This window comes from Anomaloglossus baeobatrachus, chromosome 3, assembly GCF_048569485.1.
Source record: "Anomaloglossus baeobatrachus isolate aAnoBae1 chromosome 3, aAnoBae1.hap1, whole genome shotgun sequence".
Taxonomy (NCBI): Eukaryota; Metazoa; Chordata; class Amphibia; order Anura; family Aromobatidae; genus Anomaloglossus; species Anomaloglossus baeobatrachus.
In genome coordinates, this window is record NC_134355.1 from 272,237,490 (window position 1) to 272,264,569 (window position 27,080).

General features: G+C 42.6%; 1 protein-coding gene across 1 annotated transcript in view; it reads left to right on the top strand.

The window, feature by feature from the left end:
• Positions 1 to 27,080, top strand: part of MAP3K5 (mitogen-activated protein kinase kinase kinase 5) — a 245,508-nt gene that overhangs the window by 102,325 nt on the left and 116,103 nt on the right. Inside the window, exons 3-6 of the mRNA XM_075339839.1 lie at positions 3,966 to 3,989; positions 11,279 to 11,472; positions 26,064 to 26,232; positions 26,879 to 26,985. Of these exons, the coding sequence (XP_075195954.1) occupies positions 3,966 to 3,989; positions 11,279 to 11,472; positions 26,064 to 26,232; positions 26,879 to 26,985 (494 nt within the window). The remainder of the gene's footprint in view (positions 1 to 3,965; positions 3,990 to 11,278; positions 11,473 to 26,063; positions 26,233 to 26,878; positions 26,986 to 27,080) is intronic.

Genomic DNA, 27,080 nt, shown 5'->3' on the forward strand with positions numbered 1-27,080 from the left:
TGATCTGGCTGTATGAGAGGCTAAGATGTAGCCTAAAGGAGAAGCTATTCTCCTTACAGAGACTAACAGCCAGATCAGATCTGATATCTTGCACTGATGAGGGACAACCATCCCGAAACAGTGTCTGCAAATTGAGGTTCTGATCTGGCATAAATCCTAAATCATATGACAAGACTCGTTAAAGGGTCACTTTTGATTCCTAGAATTGCTACCTCCAATAGGTCGCACCAGAGTTTGTCTTCTGAGACTATTTGAATATTTCCTAGAGGAGCATTTGCGGCTTAAGTCTCCTCACTGGCATGCTAGACAGGTGTGTTAGTCTCCGCAAAGAGAATAGCTTCCCCTTTAGGCTAAAGGGGGCTTTACACGCTTCGATATCGTTAATGTTTTGTCGTCGGGGTCAAGTTGTTATTGATGCACATCCGGCGTCATTAACGATATCGCAGCGTGTGACACTGACCAGCGACCTCAAAAATGGTGAAAATCGTTCACCATGGAGAGGTCGTCCGAAACTCAAAAATCGGTAAGGGTTGTTTATCCAGGTGGTTCATCGCTCATGCGGCAGCACACATCACTGTGTGTGACACCGCAGGAGCGAGGAACGTCTCCTTACCTGCCCCCGGCCACAATGCGGAAGGAAGGAGGTGGGCGGGATGTTCGTCCCGCTCATCTCCGCCCCTCCGCTTTGATTGGCCGGCCGCTTAGTAACGTTGCGGTGATGTCGCTGTGATGCCGAACGTCCCTCCCCCTTGAAGGAGGGATTGTTAGGCAGTCAGAGCGACGACGACGACCAGGTAATAATGTGACGCTGCCGTAGCGATAATGTTCGCTACGGCAGCGATCACAAACAATCGCATGCGCGACGGGGGCGGGTACTTACACGCTCGCTATCGCTACAAATTGCTAGCGATATCGCTACCGTGTAAAGCCCCCTTAAGTCTTCGACTACGTCTTAGCCTCTCATACAGCCAGATCAGTCTCATACTTTGCACTGATGAGGGACAACCATCCTGAAACACAGTGTCTGCAAATTGAGATTCTGATCTGGCATAAATCCTAAGTCATACAACAAGTCTCGTTGGAGGGTCACTTTTGACTCCTAGGATTGCTACCTCCAATAGGTGGCACCAGAGTTCATCTTCTGAGACAATCAGGAATATGGTACATATTCTGGATGCAGTGTATTGGAGGATCACCACTTCTCAACCCAGATACTAGTCTATTCATAATTAGTTCCTTCCTCACCCCTATCATATTGCACCTTGTCAACCTCTTCTGCACCCACATTCCCCTTCCTGGAATCGCTTGGCTTTGTACATTAACTTGCAGCTATATTATTTCAGATTTATTTTGTTTATTAAAAAGTCCCATGTTTTATACTTATGACAACAATTTGACTTTCACCTTTATTTACCAAATAAGTGGTGATTGTGTAAATTATATTTAATTTAAGACACAGGCCCATCAAAAATGTTATCCTCTTAACCCCTTCCCGTGCAGCCACTCTTCATTTTTGCATTTTTGTTTTTTTTTCCTCCCCTTCTTTCCAGAGCCATAACTTTTATTTTTCTGAATATATGAGGGCTTGTGTTTTTTTACAGAACGCAATGTACTTTTGAATGACATCATTCATTTTACCAACTACCTTACTGTAAAATAAGGAAAAAATTTCAATTATGTGAAAAACACAATACAGTGGAACTTTGGTTTCAGAGTAACTTGGTTGCAGAGTGTTTTGCAAGACAAGCAAAGCTTTTTACAAATTTGTAACTTGGTTTAAGAGCAATGCTTTGCAAGAAGAGCAAATACTCACCGTGCACACTTCCGGTTCGTTCCTGCGCTGACACCCTGACCGATAATATGCTTCACCGTTTTCCCCCTCTCCTGCTGGGACTTCCAATTTAGCCATTGTGGCTGGTCTGATTTTAGGGAGGGTTGAGCTTAAACGGTGTGGAGGCGGTCTATTTTTAGGGCGGGTCTAAGCTTACCCACTGTACCTCTTATCGCTGTCTCTTATACCTTAGGTCTTATTGTGTCACTATATATGCAGATTGTCTATTTATCTATCGCAATGAAACTTGTTTTTACTATTTCATACCAATAAAGCCTTTTATATTTGTATCCTATAAAACTCCTCTTTTCTGGGTTCTGATTGGTTGATGGAGTAGGTTGTGAGCCTCCAGCTTTCATTTAACTGCATGGCTGCACTCACATTACATTAATATGTGCCATAAGTTTTTTTTGTTTTGCTAACACTTACGGTTCTGTCCTTTCACCGCGCTCTGACCCGCACTGGAGGTAATTATCTGTCCATATGTACTGTATATAGTATACCATTGTACAGTACAGTATATACTATATAGCATGTCTATCAATTTGCATTTATGGATACAGTATTGAACTTTCTTTCTGCTAACCAGTGCAGCACATTGCTTATACTGTATCTCCCGCACACCAACAATTCTATTGTAAGATAATGTGCAGTTCAATTTGCTTTATATGTTATTACTGTACAGTATTTTGTATTAGTATACTGTAATTTATATGAATACAGTACATTATTTTGTATTACTGTAATGAGTCTGTATAAATACAGTAAATATTTTTGGGTTGTGGAACGAATTGTCTGTGTTTCAATTATTTCCTATGGGAAAATTTGCTTTGATATAAGAGTAACTTGGATTTAAGAGCACAGTACCGGATCGAATTAAGCTCTTAATCCAAGGTTCCACTGTATTAACATTGTTTTTTTGGGAATTATTTTTGTGTTAAAAAAGGACCTCGCAATATGATTCTCTTCAGCAGTATAGTTACAGAGATAGCAAACACGTCCAGTGTTTTAAATTATTTTTTGTTTGCTAAAAAAAAAAATTGGGGAGGTTGTGTCGCCATTTTACAAGAGCACTAACATAACGTTTTCATTTTTCAGTCTATGGAGCCACAGAATTTTGGCGTTTTTAACTTTTCTGTGTGTACCGACCAGGTTCTATATATATAATATAGAATACATTTTTTTCATATTTTTTAATTTATTTTTTTTTAACTTCGGATTGTTTTTAATAGTTCTCTTAGTGACTTTAACTTGCGATCATCTGATCGCTTGTTCTATATATTGCAATGCCATAGTGTTTCTGTATATATCAGAAACCACAGTCTCCTTTGAAGCCCAGCAACAGGAGCTGTGCAATGACAAGAAGATCCCTTGCTGTCATAGCAACCCATTGGCGACCCCTGATCAGATCACAGGTGCTCCAACGGGAGCTGAAAATACTGTGCCCCTATGATGGCACATGTTAAATCCTGCTGTCAGTTTCACAGCTGGAATTTACAGAATAACAATTGCGGGCAAAACTCAGCTCCACCAACAATTGTTAATAGCAGGACCTTGCTGTAACACACAGCCATTACCTACCGGGTATGGAGCGAGCTCACCCCTTGAGCCCGCTTCTACACTCACTTCAGACATGCACCATACGTGTAGTACATTGCAGGCATCATATTATATAGCATTGTGTACTTACAATTGCACATTTTGCCCTTCTATCCAGGTAATTTTTCTCTTTTTCATTAAGCCTATGACATCATATGAATAAAAACAGACTAGCTGAATCCTTTTAAGTTCTATGTAGAAGCTGGAAGTCTCTTTTCTCTGCATGAGTCATCATTAAACTTCAAATCTAGCTCACTGATAACACTATGTAGTGCTAACAATGGTTCATGTAGGGAAAATATACTTCCCGTTTCTACATAGAGCTTAGTATGTGATTCAGCTAGTCTGTTTCTAATCATGTGATGTCACAGACCTAATGGAAAGGAGAATAATTAAGTGGATTGAAAGGAATTTTCAGTAAACAGTGCTATATAATATGAATATTTCAATATATTAAGAGGATAACAACTTTGATGTGAGTAATTGTGTTATGTTTTTATTTTAATTAATTATATTCTTTTTTTTTTCTGTTTAGGAAATTATTTGTCAGAAGAATAATGTGAGTATTCATATAAGTTGTCTTTTAAGTATCGTACTAATCTAAAGTATCCATTTACATTAAAGGGGTTGTCAACTACTAGGACAACCCTTTGTCTTCCTCATGTTTGGCCCAATTAAGATAAAAAGACTTTTGCTCACCTCCCATGTCGGCGTCATTCCAGTGGTGCCAGCTCTCGCTCTCTCAGGGCTCACGTGAGGTTGTGAGGTAACGCAAGCCCCATGCCCAATCACTGAAGAGCTTCTTTCTCTCCTTATTCAGACTTATGAGCAGTCCACAGGAAGTGAGTGGCCAGCCGCATCTCTTGCTTCCTGTTAATTACTTATACGTCTGAAGGCAGGGATAGAGATGCCGGTGGTGATTTGAACACAGGGCTCAACTGCAAGTTGACCTGACATCACTGCGGCAGGCCCGAGTCTTCCTAAGTGAGTGGGCTGTGGGCAGTGTTTCACCGCTCGTCATAGCCCAGCATCGCTCCTGCTTGCGGCGCTCTGCAGTGAAGGAAAGAGCAAGGGAGATGCTGGGATGTGACGAGCGGTGAAACGCCGCCCACAGCCGTCACTCAGGAAGACTGGGGCAGGCCTCGGTGGTGTCAGGTCAACTGGAATTTGACATGACATCACCAAATATCAGAGGTCACGGAGTCCGGAAGGTCACGAGAAGGGGATGAGTGGACCGCAATAGCACCGCCCACATGCACTATTGGCAACGCAAGGTATTTGAGAGAAGCCTTGTTTCTCCACATTATATCAATGTGGCTTGGAAAAATAAGTAGTGAACCACCTCTTTAAGAGTGACCTTGCTCATGGCAGTCCATCTGAAGGACTCACTGGAGTACATTGTGCCAAATTTATTAAGAGGTGCACATCACTTAATGAATTTGGAGCATTTTCTCAGTGGCCTGAGCCTTTCCAGAAATGCTAATTCACAATGCTTGTTTATATACAAGTCATGCTACTTCAGTAGCAGATTGTAGTAGCATTTCTGTCGTAAAAATGTTTGCACTTTTTGGTGGAGCTACTTCACTTGAAAACACAAAAAGTCGCAAAAAACTTTGTGACTTTTCAAAGTGTTTTGCATCAGTTTTTCACTATAGTATAAAGTATCGGTAAGTTGTTCATAATGAGCCTCATCTAGTGTTCTTTTGGATTTTAAGTAGCAACAGTAGAGGAAAAAGGAGATCATATGAATTATTCATATTTTCACGATCTGTGCAGCAAAGTAAACCAAGACTGTAATGATGCATACACAGAAGTAATGAGAAGCACATTACAACAAGCTGAGCAGCAGGATATTGCGTTATCCCATTTTAACACTCTCAGAAATGCATTTATTCTCACTCTTATAAAAATGTAGAAAGAAGAACATTGTCTTCAGCACGCCCCAAACCTAAATCTAAGGGGATGCGGAGACAATGAAGTTTTTAAATCCCCACTTCAATCAAACATTATTAAAAAATAGAATATGACAGCATCCATATTGGTAAAATAAGTCTGATCCTTGCATTCTAAGTCTATGGCAGTAAGATATGAAGATAGCGAGTCAATTGGTGCACTCACTGTTATAGACTAAAGGTGGCTTTACACGCTACGAGATCGCTAAAGCGATCTCGTTGGGGTCACGGAATTTGTGACGCACATCTGGCCGCTTTAGCGATGTCGTTGTGTGTGACGCCTATGAGCGATTTTGAATCTTCGCAAAAACGTTCAAAATCGCTCATCGGTGACATTCGGGTCCCTTCCCAATTATCGTTGTTGCTTCAGTAGCAATGTTGTTTGTCGTTCCTGCGGCAGCACACATCGCTATGTGTGACACCGCTGGAACGACAAGCCTCTCCTTACCTGCATCCACTGGAAAAGGAGGAAGGAAGGAGGTGGGCGGCATGTTCCGGCCGCTCATCTCCTCCCCTCCTTTTCTATTGGGTGGTGGTTCAGTGATGCTGCTGTGACGTCGCTGTGACGCTGAATGAACCGCCCCCTTAGAAAGGAGGCGGTTCTCCGGTCACAGCGACGTCGCAGAGCAGGTATGTGTGTGTGACGCTGCCATAGCGATAATGTTCGCTACGGCAGTGATCACCACATATCAGCCGTACGTTGGGGGCGGGTGCTATCGCGCTCGGCATCGCTAGCATCGGCCTGCGATGTCGCAGCGTGTAAAGTACCCTTTAGAATGGAGCGTCAGGGAACATGCACAGCAAGTTGCTCCATTCACCTTCCCCATTCTGGACCATCATTGGAATTCACACCAATGAGATAAGTGATTTATGTAGACTAGAAAACCCCTAAAACTATGCTAGTTGAAATATAGTTCAGATTAAATAAAGTTTTATGAAACCCTTTAGAACTAAACTAATTTAGGTAGCGAGTCAGCCACTTTGGCATAAGTTAAATAGGACTCCCTACTAAAATAAACACAGACATTGTGAATTAAATCTAGCACATTCAAGCAAAATTTTCATGTTATTAAAGGGTTTTTCAATATTTGATGATATTAGCGGCTAAGAAATCATTCCAAAAGATTGTGGGCTGCCCTGGAACTTCACTGGCCGCTCTACAGGCCTTTTATTAATTAAAGGAAACCAGTCAAGTTCACAAACGCTATTAACCTGCAGGTATAGGGTTAATCTGCAGCTAAATAGCATTCCAAAGCTGTCTTGCTGCCTTACCAAATGTGTGGCTACTGGTAAATAGTGAACTTTATTGCTTCTGGCAGCTTTCAGTCGTAGAGGCGCAGCCGGAACAACTTCCGTCAGTACTCCATACATCATGAGCTATGGTTGTAAGTACAGGACGCCACTTTAATTGACGGCTTGCCTTACAGCATGAATGTGCTGTATAATGAGTGATGACTGAAGTATCTCCGGGTATGTATATATGACTGAAAGCCAACGGCTCCTAGGAAGAGTAAAGTTGATTTTATCCTTGTAGCCTCACTTTCAGTAAGACGGCCTGACAGAATTGTAACGCTATTGAGCTACATATTCACCTTATATCTCCAGGTTAATAGAGCTTGGGGACATGATAGGTTCCTTTTAAGTTGTTCCATTCATAATTTAGGGCCCAAGTAATCATTTATGATTCTTTTTTTTTTTTTTTTTTTTAAGTCCTTTTTCTTTTGTATTCCTAGCTGTTTTTAGTACCTAATTCTTTAACCTAGAGTAAAGTCATTCATGAATTTGCCGCAAAATAAGAAAAGCTCTTTATTTATTTATTTTTTTTTGTGCCTTTTGAGAGCAAAAAATTGCATGATCAGTTAAAATGTCCCACGTAACTCTAAAGGGTGCTTTACATGCTGCGACATTGCTAACGATATATCTTCGGGGTCACGGTGTTTGTGACGCACATCCAGCGTCGTTAGGCGACATCGCAGTGTGTGACAGCTAGGAGCGACTATTGCAAAAAACGTCAAAAATCGTTGATCGTTGACACGTTGCTCCTTTTCATAATATCGTTGGTGGTGCATGCCGCTGCTTGTTCGTCGTTCCTGCGGCATCACACATCGCTATGTGTGACGCCGCAGGAACAACGAACATCTCCTTACCTGCGTCCACCGGCAATGAGGAAGGAAGGAGGTGGGCGGCATGTTCCGGCTGCTCATCTCCGCCCCTCCTCTGCTATTGAGCGGCCGCTTAGTGACTCCGCTGTGACGCCGCACGAACTGCCCCCTTAAAGGAGAGATTGTTCGGTGCCTCCAGCGATGTCGCTAAGCAGGTATGTGCGTGTGATGCTGCCGTAGCGATATTGTTCGCTACGTCAGCGATCACCCCCATGACGAAACAGCGATGTGGGTGGGTGGTATCGTGCACGACATCGCTAGCTATCGCTAGCAATGTCGCAGCGTGTAAAGCACTTTTTACATTGCGTGAATAATTGAAACAGAGAAAAAAAACAGCTGAAAAGTAGGAAAAAGAATTGAAAATAGGCGCAGCTTAATGGGAATCGGTCAGTAGTAGAATCAACCCCACTAAGCATTTAGGTCGCAGAAATTTGAGTAAAATGATTCCTTGATATCTGTGATCTAATGTTTTATTTAAATTTTATTTATTTATGTAAATGATCTGTGACAATCTATGGGCCAGACACTGATCTGCATTAAAATTTGCTTCCATAGCTTATTGTAATCAAAAGGGGGCATTACCAGTGTGAGACATGTAATGGCTGATACTTTGTTCTCATAATCACACACAACTCTGCTGTAAGATCAGGTCTAACACAGTACAGCAGAGTTAGCACAGTACATTAGAAGTGACCTTTGTCTTATTACAAACATTTCCAACTACAGTTGTCCTCTCATAGTGCTTTCAGCTCTGCTGCAGACCTGGACCTGGCTATAACTAACACAGTACAGCAGAGTTGAACTTTGACTTATGCAAATATATTTGCTGGGTTTGTAATATGTCTACTCAGTCACCTCTTCTGTTCTGTCGTTCCTCCACACCGGCTGCTGTGAGATGGAAGTGGAAACAGTAAAAGAGGACTTCACCTGAAAATGTTTTTGTAATAAGATAAACTTCACTTTTGCTGTCCATAGATTCAATCAAAATATACAGCAGCCCCAAACGATAAAACGTGAAGCCTTACTTCACATATTTAAAATTCCATGGATAAAACTTTGTTAAAACAAGAGCAGATGACGCGTTTCAGATCAAACAGGATTCTTACATTATATGATCCTACTGACAGATTCCCTTTAAAATAATTATTTGGCGCAAAACCTAAAACAGATTTAAAGGAGTTGTTCACTATTAGGACAACCCCTTTTGATTCCACATGTTTCCCCCAGATGAAATAATGCCTATACTCCTCTTTCGTTTCCCGTCCGATCAGCGCCGGTTTCCGTCTTCCCACTTTGGGATCACAGGAACAATGAACAGGAAGTGAGCAGTAGCTGCAGCGCTCACTTCCTGTTGATTAACTGTTTTGGTCTGAAAGCGGGGAGACAGAAGCCAGTACTGATTGGACTAGGGGCTCGAGTAAAGTCACAACGTCATGGGAGCCCCAAAAACGCGAACCGCGGCATCACTGGAACAGTGCCTGTACGGTAGGTGAGTATAGGCTTTATTATTTTGCCTGGGGGAAACGTGGAATCAGAAGGAGTTGTTATAGTAGTGCAGAGGTTCCCAACTCCAGTCCTCAAGGCACACCAACAGTGCATGTTTTCAGGATTTCCTTAGTATTGCACAGGTGATAATTTAATCACCTGCAAAGGTGCTGAATCCAACACCCATGCAATGCTAAAGACATCCTGAAAATATGCACTGTTGGTGTGCCTTGAGGACTGGAGTTGGGAACCTCTGTAGTAGTGTATAACCCATTTAATCCAGGAAAATGTTGACAAAAAGAAGGCACAATAATGAATCAAGCCCTTAGTTTACAAATTTTAGTCTAAAATTTTACTTTTTCTTTGTCAATGTTGGTGAGAAGATTTCATGATTCCTTAGTGTAAAATATAAAACTGGTTTGAACTTACTGTTCTTAAAGGGATTGTAGTCTTTTAATACTTCTTCCTCCATAGAATCAGAGCTATAGAAAATAAAAAAAGTGAGCCTTTACTCACCCTCTCTGGGCACAGTGCTAGTCCAGTCTCAGTTGATCAGCCACAGCTGTGTTGTCCCATCTACAGCGCTAGTAACCACTTCTACCGATGCAGATGGCATGAGCCGCTGAGCCAACTGAATTTCTGTAGAGGTGATGTCATCGCTGCAGACAGTCAATTACAAAAAGAGCAGCGGGGAGTGCTAGACCAGGAGAGAGGGAGTAAATGATTAATTTCTAAACATCTCAACCCCTTTAACTGATGGGCTAATAACTAATGTCATTCTGAGACTATTCCCATCATTTAGAGCTTTAAATATTTACTGTGCTTCATGATCTGCCTGGAAATTTGTTAGCATTCCTAGTAGCTCATTTTCTTCCTCTATTTTAGGTTCCTGCGGTTTCACGAGTATCATATTAAATTTTTCTCAGGACATTTTGTACTAATTTTATATTGTGTTGACATTCACCAACAAAGTGGACATGGCTATATAAATCTGAGTATGCTCCAGAGATTTGTCCTCCATGAACTTTTCTCACATTGCATTAAATTATATAGTTTGTCATAATACCAATTCAATATAGTCTCGCACCATCCAGTAAAAAGATACATATGGAATCCTATGAATGATGCAAACATTATAGCCATCTAGTAAAAAAGACACTCGTTAAATATATCTAATTTTTTTTAATATGGCAGCCTATTGATGATGGTCATCAAATGACATCCATTGAGGCATCCCACAGATATAGATCTGTTGTATCATGTTTTTTTGACATCCAATACCATACAGCTTGGTATGTTGGGTTTAGGGAAACATTTAGGAATGACACATCTGTTTGTCAAATTAAAAAAATTTGTATGGTCAAGAAGTTCCCGTGATTTCTTGGCTACATTCACACCGTGATGCCTCTTGATCTCTCACCACCAGTCTCAAAGGCTATGGAGCAAGACAGCAATAGAAGCTGGAATGGAGGTCTAGTTTCTCCAGCGCGGAGTCACACTTTTTTATTGAATGTAGTTCTAGTTGGAGATTTGGTCTGGAGACTACTTGGGCAATGCCTTGAAAAGATCTTTGCGAGGGAATGTCACATCGTTCCTACTCATGATGTGAATGGCATAATGTACGTTAGCAGAACTTCTCTAGTCTTCGTTTTAGGTACACTAATGGCACTGCATTATTGATTTTGTCATAGAATCAGTGGTACAGCTATTTCTTCAGTGTCGCAAGTGCTTTTTTTCGACTTGACATCACCAGACCAAAAGTTGCACACACTTCTGTGAGCAGCCTCCATGGCCTAAACCTGCTACATGGCCTACAGTCTCTCCAGACTGGTTTCCCATTGAGCACATCTGGGATGTACTTGGTCGGCAGTTGCAAACGGAGCTGCTAGCTCTTCTTGAGGATTTGTGTGTTCAAGTGCATTCGGCATGGCAGAACATTCATTAGGCAACCATTAATAACCTTACTGATATCATGACAAGGCGTGTAAGTGTATTTCTTAACATTGAGCTCATACTTGATACTGAATAAACTTAAATTGTGTGAAAATTTTGTTACTGTTTTCCATCCTTTGCTTATTATTAACATGTATATCCATCCTTTGATCTCCATAAGTCCATGATTTTTTCTTCTTGGTGATGCAGTTTCAATGTTGAGGAATGTAGTTGCGTTTTCTAATTAATGATAAACATTCAGTTACATTCTCATTTCTATTTCTAATATCTTACTTCTATATGTGTTTTTTTTGCAGATGTGCACAGCTAGCTACACATTTATTCCTTACATGATCACACCCCATAATAAAGTGTTCTGCTGTGAAAGCAGCTTGATGAAGGGACTGACGGAATTGATGCAGCCTAACTTCGAATTGCTTCTTGGACCGATTTGTTTGCCCTTAGTGGATCGCTTCATCCAGGTCTTGAAGATGGCACAAGTCAGCTCATGGTAAGAGACCTTTACAACAGGACGGCCAAGTAATGTAAACCAAACTGAGTATGTACCCGTCATTTTGATTTTTGTTAATAACATGAAAATAAGCAACTTTGTAATATATTATATCACAGAAGTGTGCTTCTTACTCCTCCTGGATTGATCTTTCATTTTCAATTCATGTGTAAAATCTAGTCACTAAAGACTGACTTTCCTACTGAGATAGATAACAGTTGGTGCTTTTACAGCTCTATGGAGGGGTGTAAGAGAAGAATCTAAAAAGCAGACACAGACATTCTGCTGCAAGTTCTTCTGAAATGACCATTACAGTTCTCCGCAGAACCTCATGAGCACCAGCTCTCATCTCCTGTCTCAGAAATGGGAAAATCTGTATTTACTGAAGGCAAATTTACATCTATGTAGCAGGGACAGAAGTAATAAAGTACGGTATATCTCTTAATGCATGTGAGGATAAAGCCACATTGTTGGACTGATTTTATTTTTTTTGCAACTAGTAGCCAGTCTGTCATTATGTGACCCTTCTGGGAACACTGGATTAATTACTTTTAAGCACTTCTGTATCTCCTATCCTACTGCATATTAAAAGGTATATTTTAATACTTCTCAACTTGCAACATACACAGTATATTGTGTCGATGTCTGTACATTTCTTGACAGATTTTACCCGTAAATGGAGAATTTTGAGAATGAATCAGCATTCCTGGCAGAGAAAGAAAATGTCTCTCATATACGATATATTACAATGTTTCTTATTTTCATGTGTAATGATTTAAGGAAGATATTAAATAAAATGACAAGTAGTCTTTAAAGGGAACCACAAGTTTTTGCCCTATAAATTAGAGGCAATGCCATAATGGCACTATGATGCTGATAAAAATGATACCTTTAGATAAGAAATCTGATGCTTAATTGCAGAATAATCGTTCAAACCTTCAGAAATGATATAATTTGTGCACAGACTTAATTATTGGGGTGAGACTTTGTGGGTCGGGTCCTCTGTTATGATTCCTCCTCCTGCCTTGCCTAATTTTCTTCAGTAAAATTTTGCGCTGTTGCAGCCATTACCGCGTGTGCATTGCTAGTGTGATTTTGTCTTTTAATAAAATGACGCCAGAATCAGTACATGCGCGTACCCCAATCTCCGGTGCCATTTTACTGAGGACACTGTGGAGATCACTGTGAGCGGCTGCGGCGCCTGCGCTGATAAAAATAAAAAGTGTGCGCATACGCCACCGCCACTCTTATTCATCTCCAGTGTCTTCAATAAAATGGCAGCATCTGAAAGCGTGGTATTTGCATGCGGTGATTCCAGTAAATTTTTATTGAAGACTGCATCACAATAGCGATTCGCACGCGCCGTCGACAGCGGTAATGGTGGCAGCGGCGCACAATTTAAATTGAGAAAAAGGAGGCAAGGCAGGAGGAGGAATCATTACAGAGGACCCGATCCACAAAGTCCTGACTGGATTCTCAAACCTGTACACAAATTACGTCATTTCTGAAGGTTTGAACAAGGATTATTTTGTAATAAAACCTCGGATTTGTAAACTAAAGGTAGCCTTGTAATCACCATTATGGCACTGCCTCTAGTTCAGGGTGTGTGCACACAATCTGTAGACAGTGCATTCTAGACGCAGTGTCAGCCCTCCCTTGGAGACGCGAGTGTTCTCTACACGCTTCCCGTGCTCACAATTAGTGTTCAGGCCACTGCAGAATTTCGCTGTGTTCTCGCGTCTCTGCAGCATAAATTGACATCCTGTGGCTTGGAAAGCCGCACCGCCTGTCAGTTTATGCTTCAGAGAAAAGAAGCGCAGTGGGCATCAGATTTCTATAAATTCCATCCACCATGCTTCAACTATACAACGCAGCGTTTTTGACACCGTGGAAATACGCTGCATCCAAAATGCTGCTTATCCTGATTGTGGGAACCCAGCCTAAAGGCCGCTTTACATGTAACGACATCGCTAACGAGATGTCGTTGGGGTCACAGAATTCGTGACACACATCCGGCCTCGTTAGCGACGTCGTTGCATGTGAAACGTACGAACGACCGCTAACGATCAGAAATACCTTATCGTGTTGATCGTTGACACGTCGTTCTAATCTCAAATATCATTGCTGTTTCAGGACGCAGATTGTTCGTCGTTCTTGAGGCACCACACATCGATACGTGTGACACCCCCTGGAACGACGAACAATGTACCTTCATCCTCCGGCAACGAGGTGGGTGTCACTTTCCTGCGGCTGCTCTCCGCTTCAATTGGACGGCTGCCGTGTGACGTCGCTGTGACGCCGCACCAACCGCCCCCTTAGAAAAGAGGCAGTTTGCCAGCCACAGCGATGTCGCAGGGAAGGTAAGTCCGTGTGACTGGGCCTAGCGATATTGAGCGCCACGGGCAGCGATTTTACATGTGACGCACAACTGACGGGGCCAGGTGGAATCGGCAGCGACATCGCTAGCGATGTCGCTGCATGTAAAGTGGCCTTTAGAGAGCAATAACCTGGTGGTTGGTTCCCTTTAAGCACTTGAGGAGAAAGTTTCGTAACTGAAATGTAAGAGTTTAAAATTGTAAAGGAAAAGCACCTCAGTTTGCACAGCTTTCACAAAATGTAAACCCGTTTCATAACTGTTAATATCATTATTTATAGAATATTATTTATAATATTTGAAATGCAACAAGAATCTTGGTCCTCTCCTGTGTCCTAGATCTTCTACCCAGACTGTAACACAATATTTAAAGGCAATTTGTCACCCGGTTTCATATTATAAACAACACAACTTAAGAAAAGTGGTGGTCAAAAGGCCAAAGTAATTTTCATTTTAATAAATATCTGTTTTGTGCCATAACCAAAGCTATTTTCTAATATTTTTCCATTAAAAATGTCCTCTCCTCCCCTAATTACACTATCTAACTGCTCTTCTATTTTTTTCCCTGCTTCCTTTTTGATGACACTTCATTTGATAATCTCCGTGTATGCTGAGATACTGCGGTCACTGCCTCTGCCATCTCCCTGACACTAAGCCATCAGTGATGCTCGTTTCAGGGGCTTGGCTACTACCTACGTTCTGTGCAATGTGCACATCCTGACAGCGCTCTCTGTTGTCAGCTCATATTACCAGTAATGGGTCGGCCAACAGAGTGATGTCAGTATTCCCGGCGTGCAGAGACCAGTGATGTCACTTGTGTGGATGGCACTGGTCTCTGTAGACTAGGTATTCTCACATAGCTCTGTTGCCAACTCGTTACTGCTGATCTGAGCCAACAGAGAGCGCTGTCATTGTGTACATCGCAAAGAATGTAGGGACTAGCCGAGCCCCTGAAACGAGCATTACTGATAAAAGTTAATTCCAGGGAGGGGGCAAAGGCAGCAAAGTTACCACAGCTTCTGCCCCCTGATAACGCTTTTTTTGAGCATCCCAACATGCACTGGGATTCTCAAATGAAGCCTCATCAAAAAGGCAGTATGGGGAATAATTAGACTAGCAGTTAGATAGTGTAGTTTGGTATGGAGAGGGAATTTAATTAAAGTATTTTAGAAAATTGTTTAGATTATGGCACTAAAAAGGGAGTTGGGAGGAAAATTACTTTGCATTTGGATCACCCCTTTAAGGGGTTAAAATGAAATCAATCCAGCTGGATTTTGGTAATCTTTATTAGCTCACTGAAAGTTTTACAATGGCAATTTTTCTTACGGATTTTTATTTAATTTAATGCTACAGTAATAATAAAAAAACAGTGTCACACGGTGTCTGTCGCAAAACTCGCTGACTGTCAGGACTACTTCTGACGCTGTTCACACAGCAGAGTCAGACACTGCACACGATGCTGCTTTTGAGTTGCACAGACAGGTTTGGGTGTCGACCAGCTGTTTTAGTAATCAAGCTTATGACTCGCCAACCCCAGGGCCTTAGATGACTCGGTGTTTAGCCGGACTAGTCCAGGGTAGTCAGCGGTGGCGGGGCCCGACTCCGTGACCCTGGCGGAGTCAATTTAAGTGGCAGTATGGGGGAGATGGTAATAAAGTTTATATAATAATCATGACGCCACCTGTGGTATTTGGCGGCTATGAAGCTGCAGCTGCTGGATGGGACCTTCGGGGCTGGTGTTGTGGCAGCTGAGGTGTTTCTTGCTCCCCACAGGTGGAGCGGGAACCCCGGGGCAACCGTTAGGATAAAGTCAAGGGTGGTCTGGTCAGGTAGGGACCGGGTGGACTTCAGCAGCAGGAGCGGGATGGAAGGGACTTTTAGTACTCCTGGTGGTATGTTGCAGGGCCGACAGGGCGCGGAAAGACGGAAAGAAGTAGGCGACACAAAGGCTGCGGTTCAAGGTGTTTTTACTCACTGTTTGTTATGCCCGCAGGGTGCCGGTTTCCACCATGATGGGCTCCAGGCGATTCTGAACTCCTCGGATCCCAGTGCCGGTTGTGACCCGGTGAATTCTTCTCTCATGCACCTCTCTGTTACTAGTGGGTCCAAGTAGCATGTAGCTTTCGAAGGCCCCTGCTTGGCTTTTTTGTATAGAAAGTCCCAGTCCGTTTGCAGGCAGTGCAATCCTTTCAATGGGTTGTAGCTCTGTACCAATTCCCGGGCTCTGAGTATGCTGCGGTGCTTCGGACACTATGGTGGGCCGAGAAATGTGCAATATTCTCTCCCTGTAGATTTATTAGGCGAGCCTGAAGTGTCCCCTAATCTAGGGCTATATACCCTGATGGTGCTCGGTCCTGTGAGTAATCACACTTCACTCCCCAGCAACCGCACTCCTCTTTTCACCAAAGTCACTAGTGAGCTCTGACTGGAACTGATTGGGACTGTCAGCTGTCCCCCTCCTTCTCCTCAGACCGACTGCCTGGACTCCCTCTCTCAACTCGACTGGTCTCAACTGTCAACTTTTCAAAACTAGCTCCACCCACTTTACCTACTGACTCCTCCCACACTCTCTTTGCCAGGCCCCATCCCTACAGGACAGTGAATGGGACTTAAGGCTTCATAACGAGGTATACTGTTTGCTGCTTCCCAGCATTAATGGAGTACCTGCCTTAAACCCTGACCCGAGGTGTGTCCCTACAACTGGCGTGTGTTGAGATGTGATGTTGTGTAGTACCGACACTGATCACCCAGGAATTCAAGATGAGCACAGCACCTAAAATCAGGTGCCGTGCCCTGTGGCGTCTGAAGCCTCAGGGGTGCCACACTTACATCAGTTAATTTCTGCTAGCCTGTGGATTATTTCTTGTGATATGCCCCACCAGGGTCTGGGGGCACTCGTTACCGAGCTGGCTCTGTTCTTCTTGGAGGATGATGTTGCGGCAAAGCCAGGTTCCGTGTCCCCGGCGGTTTCGTTATTTAAATGGTGGTGAGGATTATTTACAGGGGATGATAGTTCATAACGCCACCTGTGGCATGTGACAAGATAGGTGCCGCCGCTGTGGGATGGGATCGCTGGGGCAGATGGTGACGCAGCTGAGTTGGTATAGCTTTCCACAGGTAGAGCTGGGCCCCAGGGCTGTTGGGCGTAGTAGTCTTCACAAATGGTGGAGATGTAAAGGCGGGGCGCAGGGCCGGAGGCACAGGCAAATAACTGGGCAAGGCAGTCTCAAGATTTTACTCACTGTTGAAAGCTCCAGGTTTACATGACCGGTCAAATGTCACCCCCAGAGTGCTGAGTCCTGCTGTGATGGGCTCCAGCCGATCCCCGGATAGTTTGGAGGTAGAACCCGGTACACCCTTCTGTGTTTTTTCCTTTGTTGTCTTCCTGCGCTGACCTCTCCCGCCTGTCCCCCGCCTACACACACAGAGCCCCGAGCCCGTGTCTGTGGACCCTGTCGGGTGGCTTGAAGCTCAATATCTTGGCCCTATGTGGTCACCTTTTCATTGGATGTGTGCGGATGTGGCTTCTGTACTTGCAATAACCTCAGCGTCCTTTTTGCTAGCTGAGTCTTGTAGTACTCCACTAGTTGAGGGGCCATTCCCATTCTGCGGCCAAGTCCCTCCACTCCGGTATGCCGTTTGTGAAATGAGACCACGGGTGTATGGCACACTTCCTGTGGGCTCTAGGACCCTTCTCTCCTTTGCCTGGGCTGAGCTACTCCAGCTCCAGACCACAGGTCTTTGCTCCTCCGCTCCTACTTCCTGACTGACTGATCTTCTACAGTGTGCTCCCACTAACTAAAACCCTGGTCTGATGGAGTGTTGCTAAATAAAGAGTGTATCTGTGTTTGTGTGTATACCGATTTGTGACCTCCTCCTTTTCCGTGAATGGTATATTACACTTCTGGCTGAGGTGCAGTACCTCTGTAGCGACTGGAGCCTTAGGGGTGCCCCACTTGAGTCACATGTTGCAGGAGATCTTTCACAGTTGCCTTCCACCTTTTAAAATGGTGAAGCCTGGTTTCCCTTGTCGATGATACCTTTTACGATTCCGGTTCTTGTGCTTTGATATCCAGTTGCTGGTGTGTTGTGGAAATACTCTTGTTGTCTGATTATTTGCTGCATGGCTGCAGTCTATGTAACCTAGTGTGGCGCCAAACACTAACAGATGTGTGCACACTTCCTGCCAAGAATGTCCGTGCTGGGCCTGATCTCTGGACTTATGGTTCCACTCGTCTGGTACAGGAATATTGGGATGGAAGGTGAAGGTATCAGTAGATTCCATTGGAGTATTTGTATCTTCGGTGGCCGACAACCACCCGGAAAGAGTCACCAGAGTAACGAGTTCAGCAAAGTGGTTTCGTGCTGGCAACACCCAAGAATGTCTTCTGCAATACAGTTGTCAGTACGTCAGCAAATGCACTGTTTTTCCTCGATGTAGCACTAACACCTCTCACGCTCAGCAGACAGTGTCTATCCGATCCAGTACTTTCGATAAATAGATGGCAGCAGATCACCACACGCTCTCTTTGGGCCTGGTCCACTCACTGTCCTTTACCTGACCACACAGTGTTTTGTCCAGCCTACCCAGAAACCCCTCTGATGGACGGGAGGAGACACTGCAGGCGTCAGCTACACACACTCACGCAATCTCAAATCCCTTTCAAAGCTCTTTACATCAGTTTTCTGCTGTAAAAGCTTTGATGAATCGGGACCTATAGCTGTATTCTGTATAACTGTAGGCAACGTAAATGCTGCGAATGCAGTCTGCGCTTGACTAAATACACTCTGCTGCCTGAATACTACAGTATAGAAACATGGTCACAATTGTGCCAATTTATGGTTCCGCGCTGGAAAAGATTGCTTCCATTTGGATGCTCCACAACCACATGGGATGCACTCTCTATACTATTGGGGTTTTATGCAACCTTTCTGGTGGCCTGCAATTTCCCTACTTTCTAACTTGTTTTTATGTTTCATAGAAAAAGATCATAGACAACTCTGTTGGCTTCTTAGAAGTCCTGGCACATAGCTTCTGCTTACTTATGAGTTTCAGTAGAATCTGCCTTTGAGAAGCACGTTATCTAGGGACTGAAACTATGCGTGTTCCTGTGCTTTGTGGAATATTTCACTTTGAGATACATAGGCAAATATGCAAGCTTGTTATTACCCTTATTTTGGCTGACTGTTATTGAACGTTAACCTTATGTATACAGTGCCTATTAATTCACCCATCTTTGTTGTTTTTTTTTTTCTTTCATTATATATTTGAATCACAGTGCATTTTATTTTTCATATTAAATATAAATTTATAAAATGCATACGTTTTCACACCGTTCAAGTACTTGGCAGATATGCACACGTGGTCAAAATTGTTAATACCACTCGTTTAATGAAAAACCCACAATGGTCACAGAAATAACTTGAATCTGACAAAAGCTGAATACATAGAAATACATGCTGTCATGCTCAGATCAGGAAAGCAGACGTCCAGTCCAAGGATTGCAATGCGATGCTCGTGAAAGTAATATGGCAGTCTGACTGCACCTAATGACTGACGCTGGTGCAGAGGGGTGGGTGGGGTTATGGGACCCTGTGAAATATTAATTTTTCTTTAACCTATATTTGACTAGTCAACGTTCAACTATAATCTTTCCGGGCATTAGAGCAACATAACTGTGAAACATAAAGCAATGAAAGTTATATATCCTAAAAGGGGTGCACAAGCTCTATTTAAGGATACCATTAGTATGGTACTCAAAAATCAACTGCAACTAGGGCTTATTTATGGAGTAGAGCTTATATTTTAAGTATATTCTAAAAAGCACAAAAAATTTGTTAGGGCTTATTGTCAAGGTAGGTCTTATTTTTGGGATACGCGATAATATATAAATCAAGATGTTTTGAAATTTTATTTCCAGTTTTCATAATTTTTTTTCAGCAACATTTCTATCAATCCTGTGATTTCTCCACAAAGAACAAAAAGGTTTGACTTTTCTATGTCACAACATCATTGGTCAGGAGAGAATCAGTAGGCCCCCTAAAACTGTCAGGTTTTGCAAACTGTGCACTAATGTCTGTGGGCACCTTAGAACTGAGCTGCTGTGAAAACAGGTAGAAACAGAGGGATCCAGGAGACCAATGTGCTGTCAGATGTTAATGAAGGCTAATTATTTGATTCTCGCCTTTAGGAATTAACAATACAATTTTGTAATGTGAAGGTGTCCATACACTTTGTCATTTTCAAATACCTTTTAATATGCTGAAGTTTAAAAAAAAAATAAAAAATAATGCATTAGGTACTCTATAAGTCCCATCCCGCAACCAAACTATATGTGAAACACTTGTCAGGCTCTAGGTGGGTACCTGATCTCCAGAAGCTCTACTTTAAACTACGGTACTCTGTTTCATCTAACTTCTTACAATGTGTCTTTAGTGGATATCCGCAATTTAACTTTTAACCTCGTGTCACAGGGTCCTTCTCCGATATCACCCAATCGGCAGAGCGAGAGATGGGTGAAATTCAAAGAACATTTATTCCATGCAATCCAGAAGGTCATAAAATAATCCACAACACAGAGGGTAAAATAGTCCAGGAACACGGATACAGTCCAGTAAGGGATAAATGTCCAGGTCTTTCTTGGGAGCATCAGCTTCTCCTACAGAGGATAAATCAGTCATCATCCTCCAACAGTCCTTTTCCAGGGAAATTGGGGTTTCTCAACTTTTCTCTGGGGTGCTGCCTGTAGCTGCAGCTTCTCCCCCAGAAGATGAATCTTCCTGCCTGTCTCGTCTCCTTCTCAGCCAGCCTGAATAATCCTCCAGGTAAGCAGAGAGTTTGGGTGGATTCCAGGCCCCCTCTCCCCCACACCTAATGACAGAAGCACTGCAGGCTGCAGACAGGACAAATAATACATAGAATGGACAGAGCCTAAAATACGAACCTACACAAAATGATACACAACACACAATATTACAACTAGTAACAAGAAAAGGCAATCAGCTCACCTGCCTGGTGCCTGGCAAAAAGCTCTGTGTTGTGATTTAAGTAGATCCTCGTAGAAGCCTGCACTTTATAGTATTCCATAAAAAATTACGGTACATTTTATTATTCAGATTAAAAACTTGAGTGGCAAAGAGCAACAACAAAAATAATTAAAAATCTATATAACAATTAGAGAATGGACACATGAATATTCAGGCTTCCAGGCCTGGATTCCAGAATAGACATGCGTCCACTCTCTACCAGTGTTATATAGGTTTTTAATAGTTTTTTAGATGCCTGAAAAAACATGCGTCCATTCTCTACCATTGTAATATTTATTATTTTTGTTGCTGCTCTTTGCCAATCACGTTTTTAATCTAAACAATAATTATAATTATGTAATTTTACAAATTCTGGCTTCGACGTGCTTCTATTTACTTCAGTGTCACTTTTTTTACATTATGTGTGCCTGCTTCAGATGTATATATTCCTAGCCCTCGTGCAGGGTCATTTTTTAATAGTATTTTTTTTTTATTTTATTCCAATAAAGATTGTCATTTTTAATGCCACTTGCATAATAACATTAATTTCATATGAAGCAGATTAACCTGTATCTTGGAGTGTGGGAGAAAATCTGAGAACCTGGATAAAACCCACCTAAACAAAGGGAGAACTTACACATTTCTTTCCTTCTACAAATGGTTAATAAAATAATATTTGGTGAGAAAAACAGTATTCTTTAGTTCCCTGACTAGTGTGATGCCCACAACCATATTACCTTATGACGATCAAGGAAATTTTAAAATCCATTCAAGTACAGTGACTATTTAGTGTATTTGTAAAAATGTCCAACAGTACAGACACAGGGACAGAACCTCCATATAAGGCTAGTTTCACACTACGTCTTTTTAACATCCGCTGAAAACATTTTTTTAGCGGAAGTACGGATCCTGCTTTTACAGCAAATAACGTATGCAAACGCATATGTTATTTTGCAGGATCCTGCACTGGATGTTTAGGGGCGGGCATTGGAGTCATGTGATCGGGAGTGAGGGGAGCTAGACTGGGAGGAGGCTTCTGACAGCTGCAGACGCTGGTAACCAAGGTAAACATCGGCCTTGGATACCCGATATTTATCTTGGTTACGAGTGTCTGCAGCTGCTAGGAGCAGGGCTGCCTGCACGCGTAACCAACGTAAACATCGGGTAACTAAGAGAAGTGGTTACGCGATATTTACCTTGGTTACGAGTGTCCGCAGCTCTCAGGCGGGGGAGAGAGGAAGGGGAGGAAGGGGGAAAGACATAGATAGAGAGAGAGGGTGAGGGAGGGAGTAGAGAGATAGACAGATCACGCGAGACTGGTTCTGGGCATGCTCAGTACTTTCTGGGCATGCTCAGTACAAAAGCAGGATCCTGTCTATCAGCACGCCAGCGTTCACCTGCGTTTGCGTGCGTTATAGTCAGGATCCAGCAATTTGCAGTATTTGGACGGAGCTCAAAAACGCTACAAGTAGCGTTTTTGAAACATGTTAAAAAACTGCAAGTCACTGGATCCTCACTATAACGCAGGCAAACGCAGGTGAACGGATGTTAACGCGAGTCCATTGCAAATGCATTGAAATGAAAACGCATTTGCACTGGATCCGCTTGTCCGCTAAAATAACGTTAAGGACGGATGTTAAAAAGACGTAGTGTGAAACCAGCCTAATAAGTGTTATATAGCTGATACCTAGAGATGGGCGAGCAGTAAAGTGCTCAGTGCTCGAGTCGAGCAGCTCAGGCGCTCTGAAAGTACTCAACTTGAGTAACGAGTATAATGGAATTCAATGATTGGACAGTTAATCTCCGCCCACATATAGCCAGCCATAAACAGAGCATTTCTAGGGGGACGGTGTGGACACACTATATCTAAAAACATTGTTTCAACCCAAGTGAGAGCCATTCATAGACTGCAAATTGCTCTTCCTGAGGTGTCTGCTCCCATCATGCAGTGAAGCGAATCTGTGCTTTGTGGTCGTTGTTTTTTCACTGCAAGTGCCTGAGTACCCCAATGCGCAATCAAGTACTGAACAGTGGCGAACACGCTCGCTCAACGCTACTGATCCCCCTTTTTATCCTGGTAGTTAGTGCCTGTCCTGTTCGCTGTTCAAAAACACCGGATCCCAGCTTCTGTAAGGCTAAATTCATACTTTTTCGGTACTTTTACAGTACTTATGCAGCTGTGCAACTATATATGACACTAATTAAATTGTGATATTTTTTTTTATACAGAAAGAATATTATTTGACCGTTAAAGTCTATGGATGTGTTGGCTTATATGTATAAAATACCAGTATATAAGAAGAGGTGTTAGAGTGAATTGAAAACTGGACATCCATGTAGAAGTTCCTCTAGTCCTCCTGTTTGTTTACTGGGCCTGTGGTATCAGGGGGCAGACCCAGATTTCTCAATGACCATTGGTGTTTCACATATTCTCTTATCAGGCCAGGAAATTTTTTGACATATCATTGACTTGATTCCCCCCCTCCCCTCCAACTATAACGGAGCTTAAAAGTAAGATGAATAATGTGATTTGTCTAGAGAGAGGTGTGTATTTAAAAAGGAAAGCCTAAGGCCTTGTGCGTACTAGACGGAATTTCCGGTGGATTTCCCGCGGATTTGCTGCATGTTTCGCTGCAGAAAATGTTCATAACATCTCTGCAGTGATTCACCAGCAAATCCTATGGGAAAAAAAATGCTGTGCGCACTAGGCGGATTTTGACAGCTACAGGTTTTGCTGCGGGAGTCCCGCAGCAAAAACAATTGCATGTCACTTCTTTTCCGCAGATAGCTGTGGGATTTCACTCCATTGACTGTAATGTAATCGTGAAATCCTGCAGGGACTAACGCAGGTAGCAAACTCTGTGTGGTTCATTGCGTTTTCCTGCGTTCTTCCCTGCGGTATTTAGCGTTTTTTTGGGACATAATGTTCATCACTGCCTGCGTTTTTGCAGGGAAGTGATGTCATTATGACAGGAAGAGGAAGCGGAGCAGAGTAAAGACACACACATATCAAACTCACACACAGACATATAGAGTACACATAGAAATCAAACGTATATATAAAAAAAACAAAAACATGAGCTCCGCCATATTCTTACCGTCCAGCCGAGGTAAACACACAGCGGCGGCCCAGTATTCTAAGGCTGGGGAGGGCGAGGGCCCGGGTTAATGCCCCTCCCCCTCCCGCAGCCAAGAATATCAGCCCACAGCTGCCCCGGGACTGTCACATCCATTATGCGACAGTCCCGGAGTGTCCCAAGCTCTTCCAGATTGCCGTAATGCGGTGGCAATCCAGGTAATAACATGTTAAATGGCAGCGGATCGCTGTCACTAAGGGTGGCTTTACACGCTGTGATCTCACTAGCGAGATCGCTAGCGTGCGTACCCGCCCCCATCGTTTGTGCAACACAGGCAAATCGTTGCCCGTGGCGCACAAAATCGCACGGACCCGTCACACTACTTACCTGCCTAGCGACGTTGCTGTGACCGGCGAACCGCCTCCTTTCTAAGGGGGCGGTTTGTTCGGCGTCACAGCAACGTCACTAAGCGGTCGCCCAATCAAAGCGAAGGGGCAGAGATGAGCGGGACGTAACATCCCGCCCACCTCCTTCCTTCCTCATTGGCGGCGGCTGCAGGTAAGGTGAGGTTCCTCGTTCCTGCGGTGTCACACTACATCGTCCAAGCAGCAGCAACGATAATTGGGAAGAGGGGGTGATTTCACCGATGAGCGTTTTTGCGACGTTAAAGCGGCCGGATGTGCGTAACAAATTCCGTGACGCCAACGAGATCGCTTTAGCAATGTCGTAGCGTGTAAAGCCACCTTTTGTCCAGGCTTAATCATGGCAGCGTCTGAGACAGCTTTCATAATTAACCCATAAGTAAAGTGAATAAACACACACACCGAAAAGTCCTTTATTTTAAATAAAACACACAAAAAAGACTCCTCTTTCACCACTGTATTAACCCCTCCTACACACAGCTCTGGCGTAATCCACCGAGGTCCTACAACGCCTGCATCCAGCCGCGACTGACACATACTCAATGTAGCCTCGTAACGAGACTGCAGAGGTAATTACAGGTCATTTTTCATGGTCGGTAATGTTAACACACTACCGCTCGTGGGAACTACAGGGTGTCATCACAGGGAATCTATCTATTGATTGATTGATCTGTCCTCTTATTGATTATCTATCCATCTATCTATCCTTCTATTTAACTATCCCTCTACCTCTCTATCTATCCAATATCTATCTATCCTCGTATCTATCTGTCCATTATCTATCTATTTATTTATTTATCTGTCTATCTATCCCTCTATCTATGCATTATCTATCTCTCTATCTATCTATCTATCTATATCAGAAGGAAATGACCTTTTTTTTCTTTTTTTTTCTTCAATGTGCTTTATTGCATAGAATGCATTAAAACACATGTACCAACCTGCGGAAAATCCGCACCAAAACGCATGCGGATTTCGGTGCGTTTTTTTTCCGCGGGTGCGGAAATCTTTCAGAGCCTGCGGACTTTTCTTAAGAAAATTCCATTTTCTAGTGCGCACAGGGCCTTAGGTAAACTCTATAATATCTGGCAGCCATGGATGGACACACCAGTTCTCCTTCCAATGTTTTGATTCAGGACAGTATGATGCACTGTCTCCTATTGTGTTTGCAGTGATTGGAGTTACTATAGAATTAAGGATGCAACTACTGCTACTGTATCAATAGTTCTTGTTGAGCACTAATGGGAGTTATTAGATGGTGCTGAAAGGTGCTACTGATGGAGGTGGAGAGGAGTTAGGGGGTAGGGAAATATGGCAAAATGATACAGCTGGGAGACTATATATATTTTGGATATGGTTGTTCTGGCAATGTCTTTTTTCCTTTCTTATTTCATTAAAGTTAAGATGTTCTGTTTCTTTCTTAAAAAATATATGAAGTTGTAAGAATGAATCTAAAGAGGTTAACTGTACCGTTCTGGATAGTATTACGCTGTCATGCATAACATGGCTTAACTGTACATATGTAACAAAATGTTTGCTTTCTTAATATGTAACCTCTGTTTTATTTGTTAATAAAAAATGATCTGATTTAAAAAGTTGTTCCAGCTGTGCAACCATTAAAGGTTTATTATGTGTTAAAAAAAAAATCTTTCTGCTCATTTGCTGTTTATTTTTTTTCTTCTATTATTGTAGCCAATACTTCCGAGAAGCCATCCTCAATGACATTAGACACGCGCGCAACAAATACACTGGAAAGGAGCTAGCGGCTGAGCTGACAAGGATACGACATCGTGTAGATAACATTGAAGTCTTGTCTCCTGATATCATTATAAATTTGCTCTTGTCATATAGGGACATTCAGGTAATGACCGCTTATTGTTAAATGTGGCTTTATGCTTTATTCATATTTCTAACTAGCTTGTACTGACACTAGCACAGGTATGTTAAGGCTGGGTTCATATTGTGTTTAGGCTCATCACTCTTTTGGGGGGTGACTACTGAATTCCCTTCAAAAAGGGATTCAGAAAGAACGCTCGACAGAGCCATTGAGCACAATGAGGCAAGTGGATTCCCTCGTCTGCAACTTAGTAGACTCCGCTACTGTATCTGGCTAAAAAGACAAACACCGCCAGCAAGAAGGCCAAATAGTCAGTTTCATTTACCTCTTTGTACTCAATTACTTCCTGACAGGTTCCTAAAATAGTGATCATGAAGAAACCCCTGATAGTGCTGTGAAATGTGAACCCTAAACACAATGTTTAAATGGCTTAGGGCAGAATAGAATTCTATTCTCCAAGTCCTGTTACTTTAGGACCATTTAGACTACTCCAAAGAAATGATCAACTTAAAATATTAGTTGTGTTTGTCCAGTCATGTATTATTTGTGCTTCATATATCTACACAAATACACACTGTGATCGCAGGACTGCAGAAATATATACTAGCCTATCACCATTATGTAATTGCATTTATTTTTCCTCTCTCTTTTGAATGATTCACCTGGAAAGGATTATGATTCTATTGTAAAGCTAGTGGAGACACTAGAAAGATTGCCAACCTTTGATTTGTCCTCACATCTCCATGTGAAGTTTCATTACGCATTTGCCCTAAACAGGTGAGAATACATTTCTGGTGACTTTTGCATAGTTAGAAGCAATCAGTGTTAATTTTGATCCCCTTTTTAGTTTATCCCAACTCTACATTGATTAA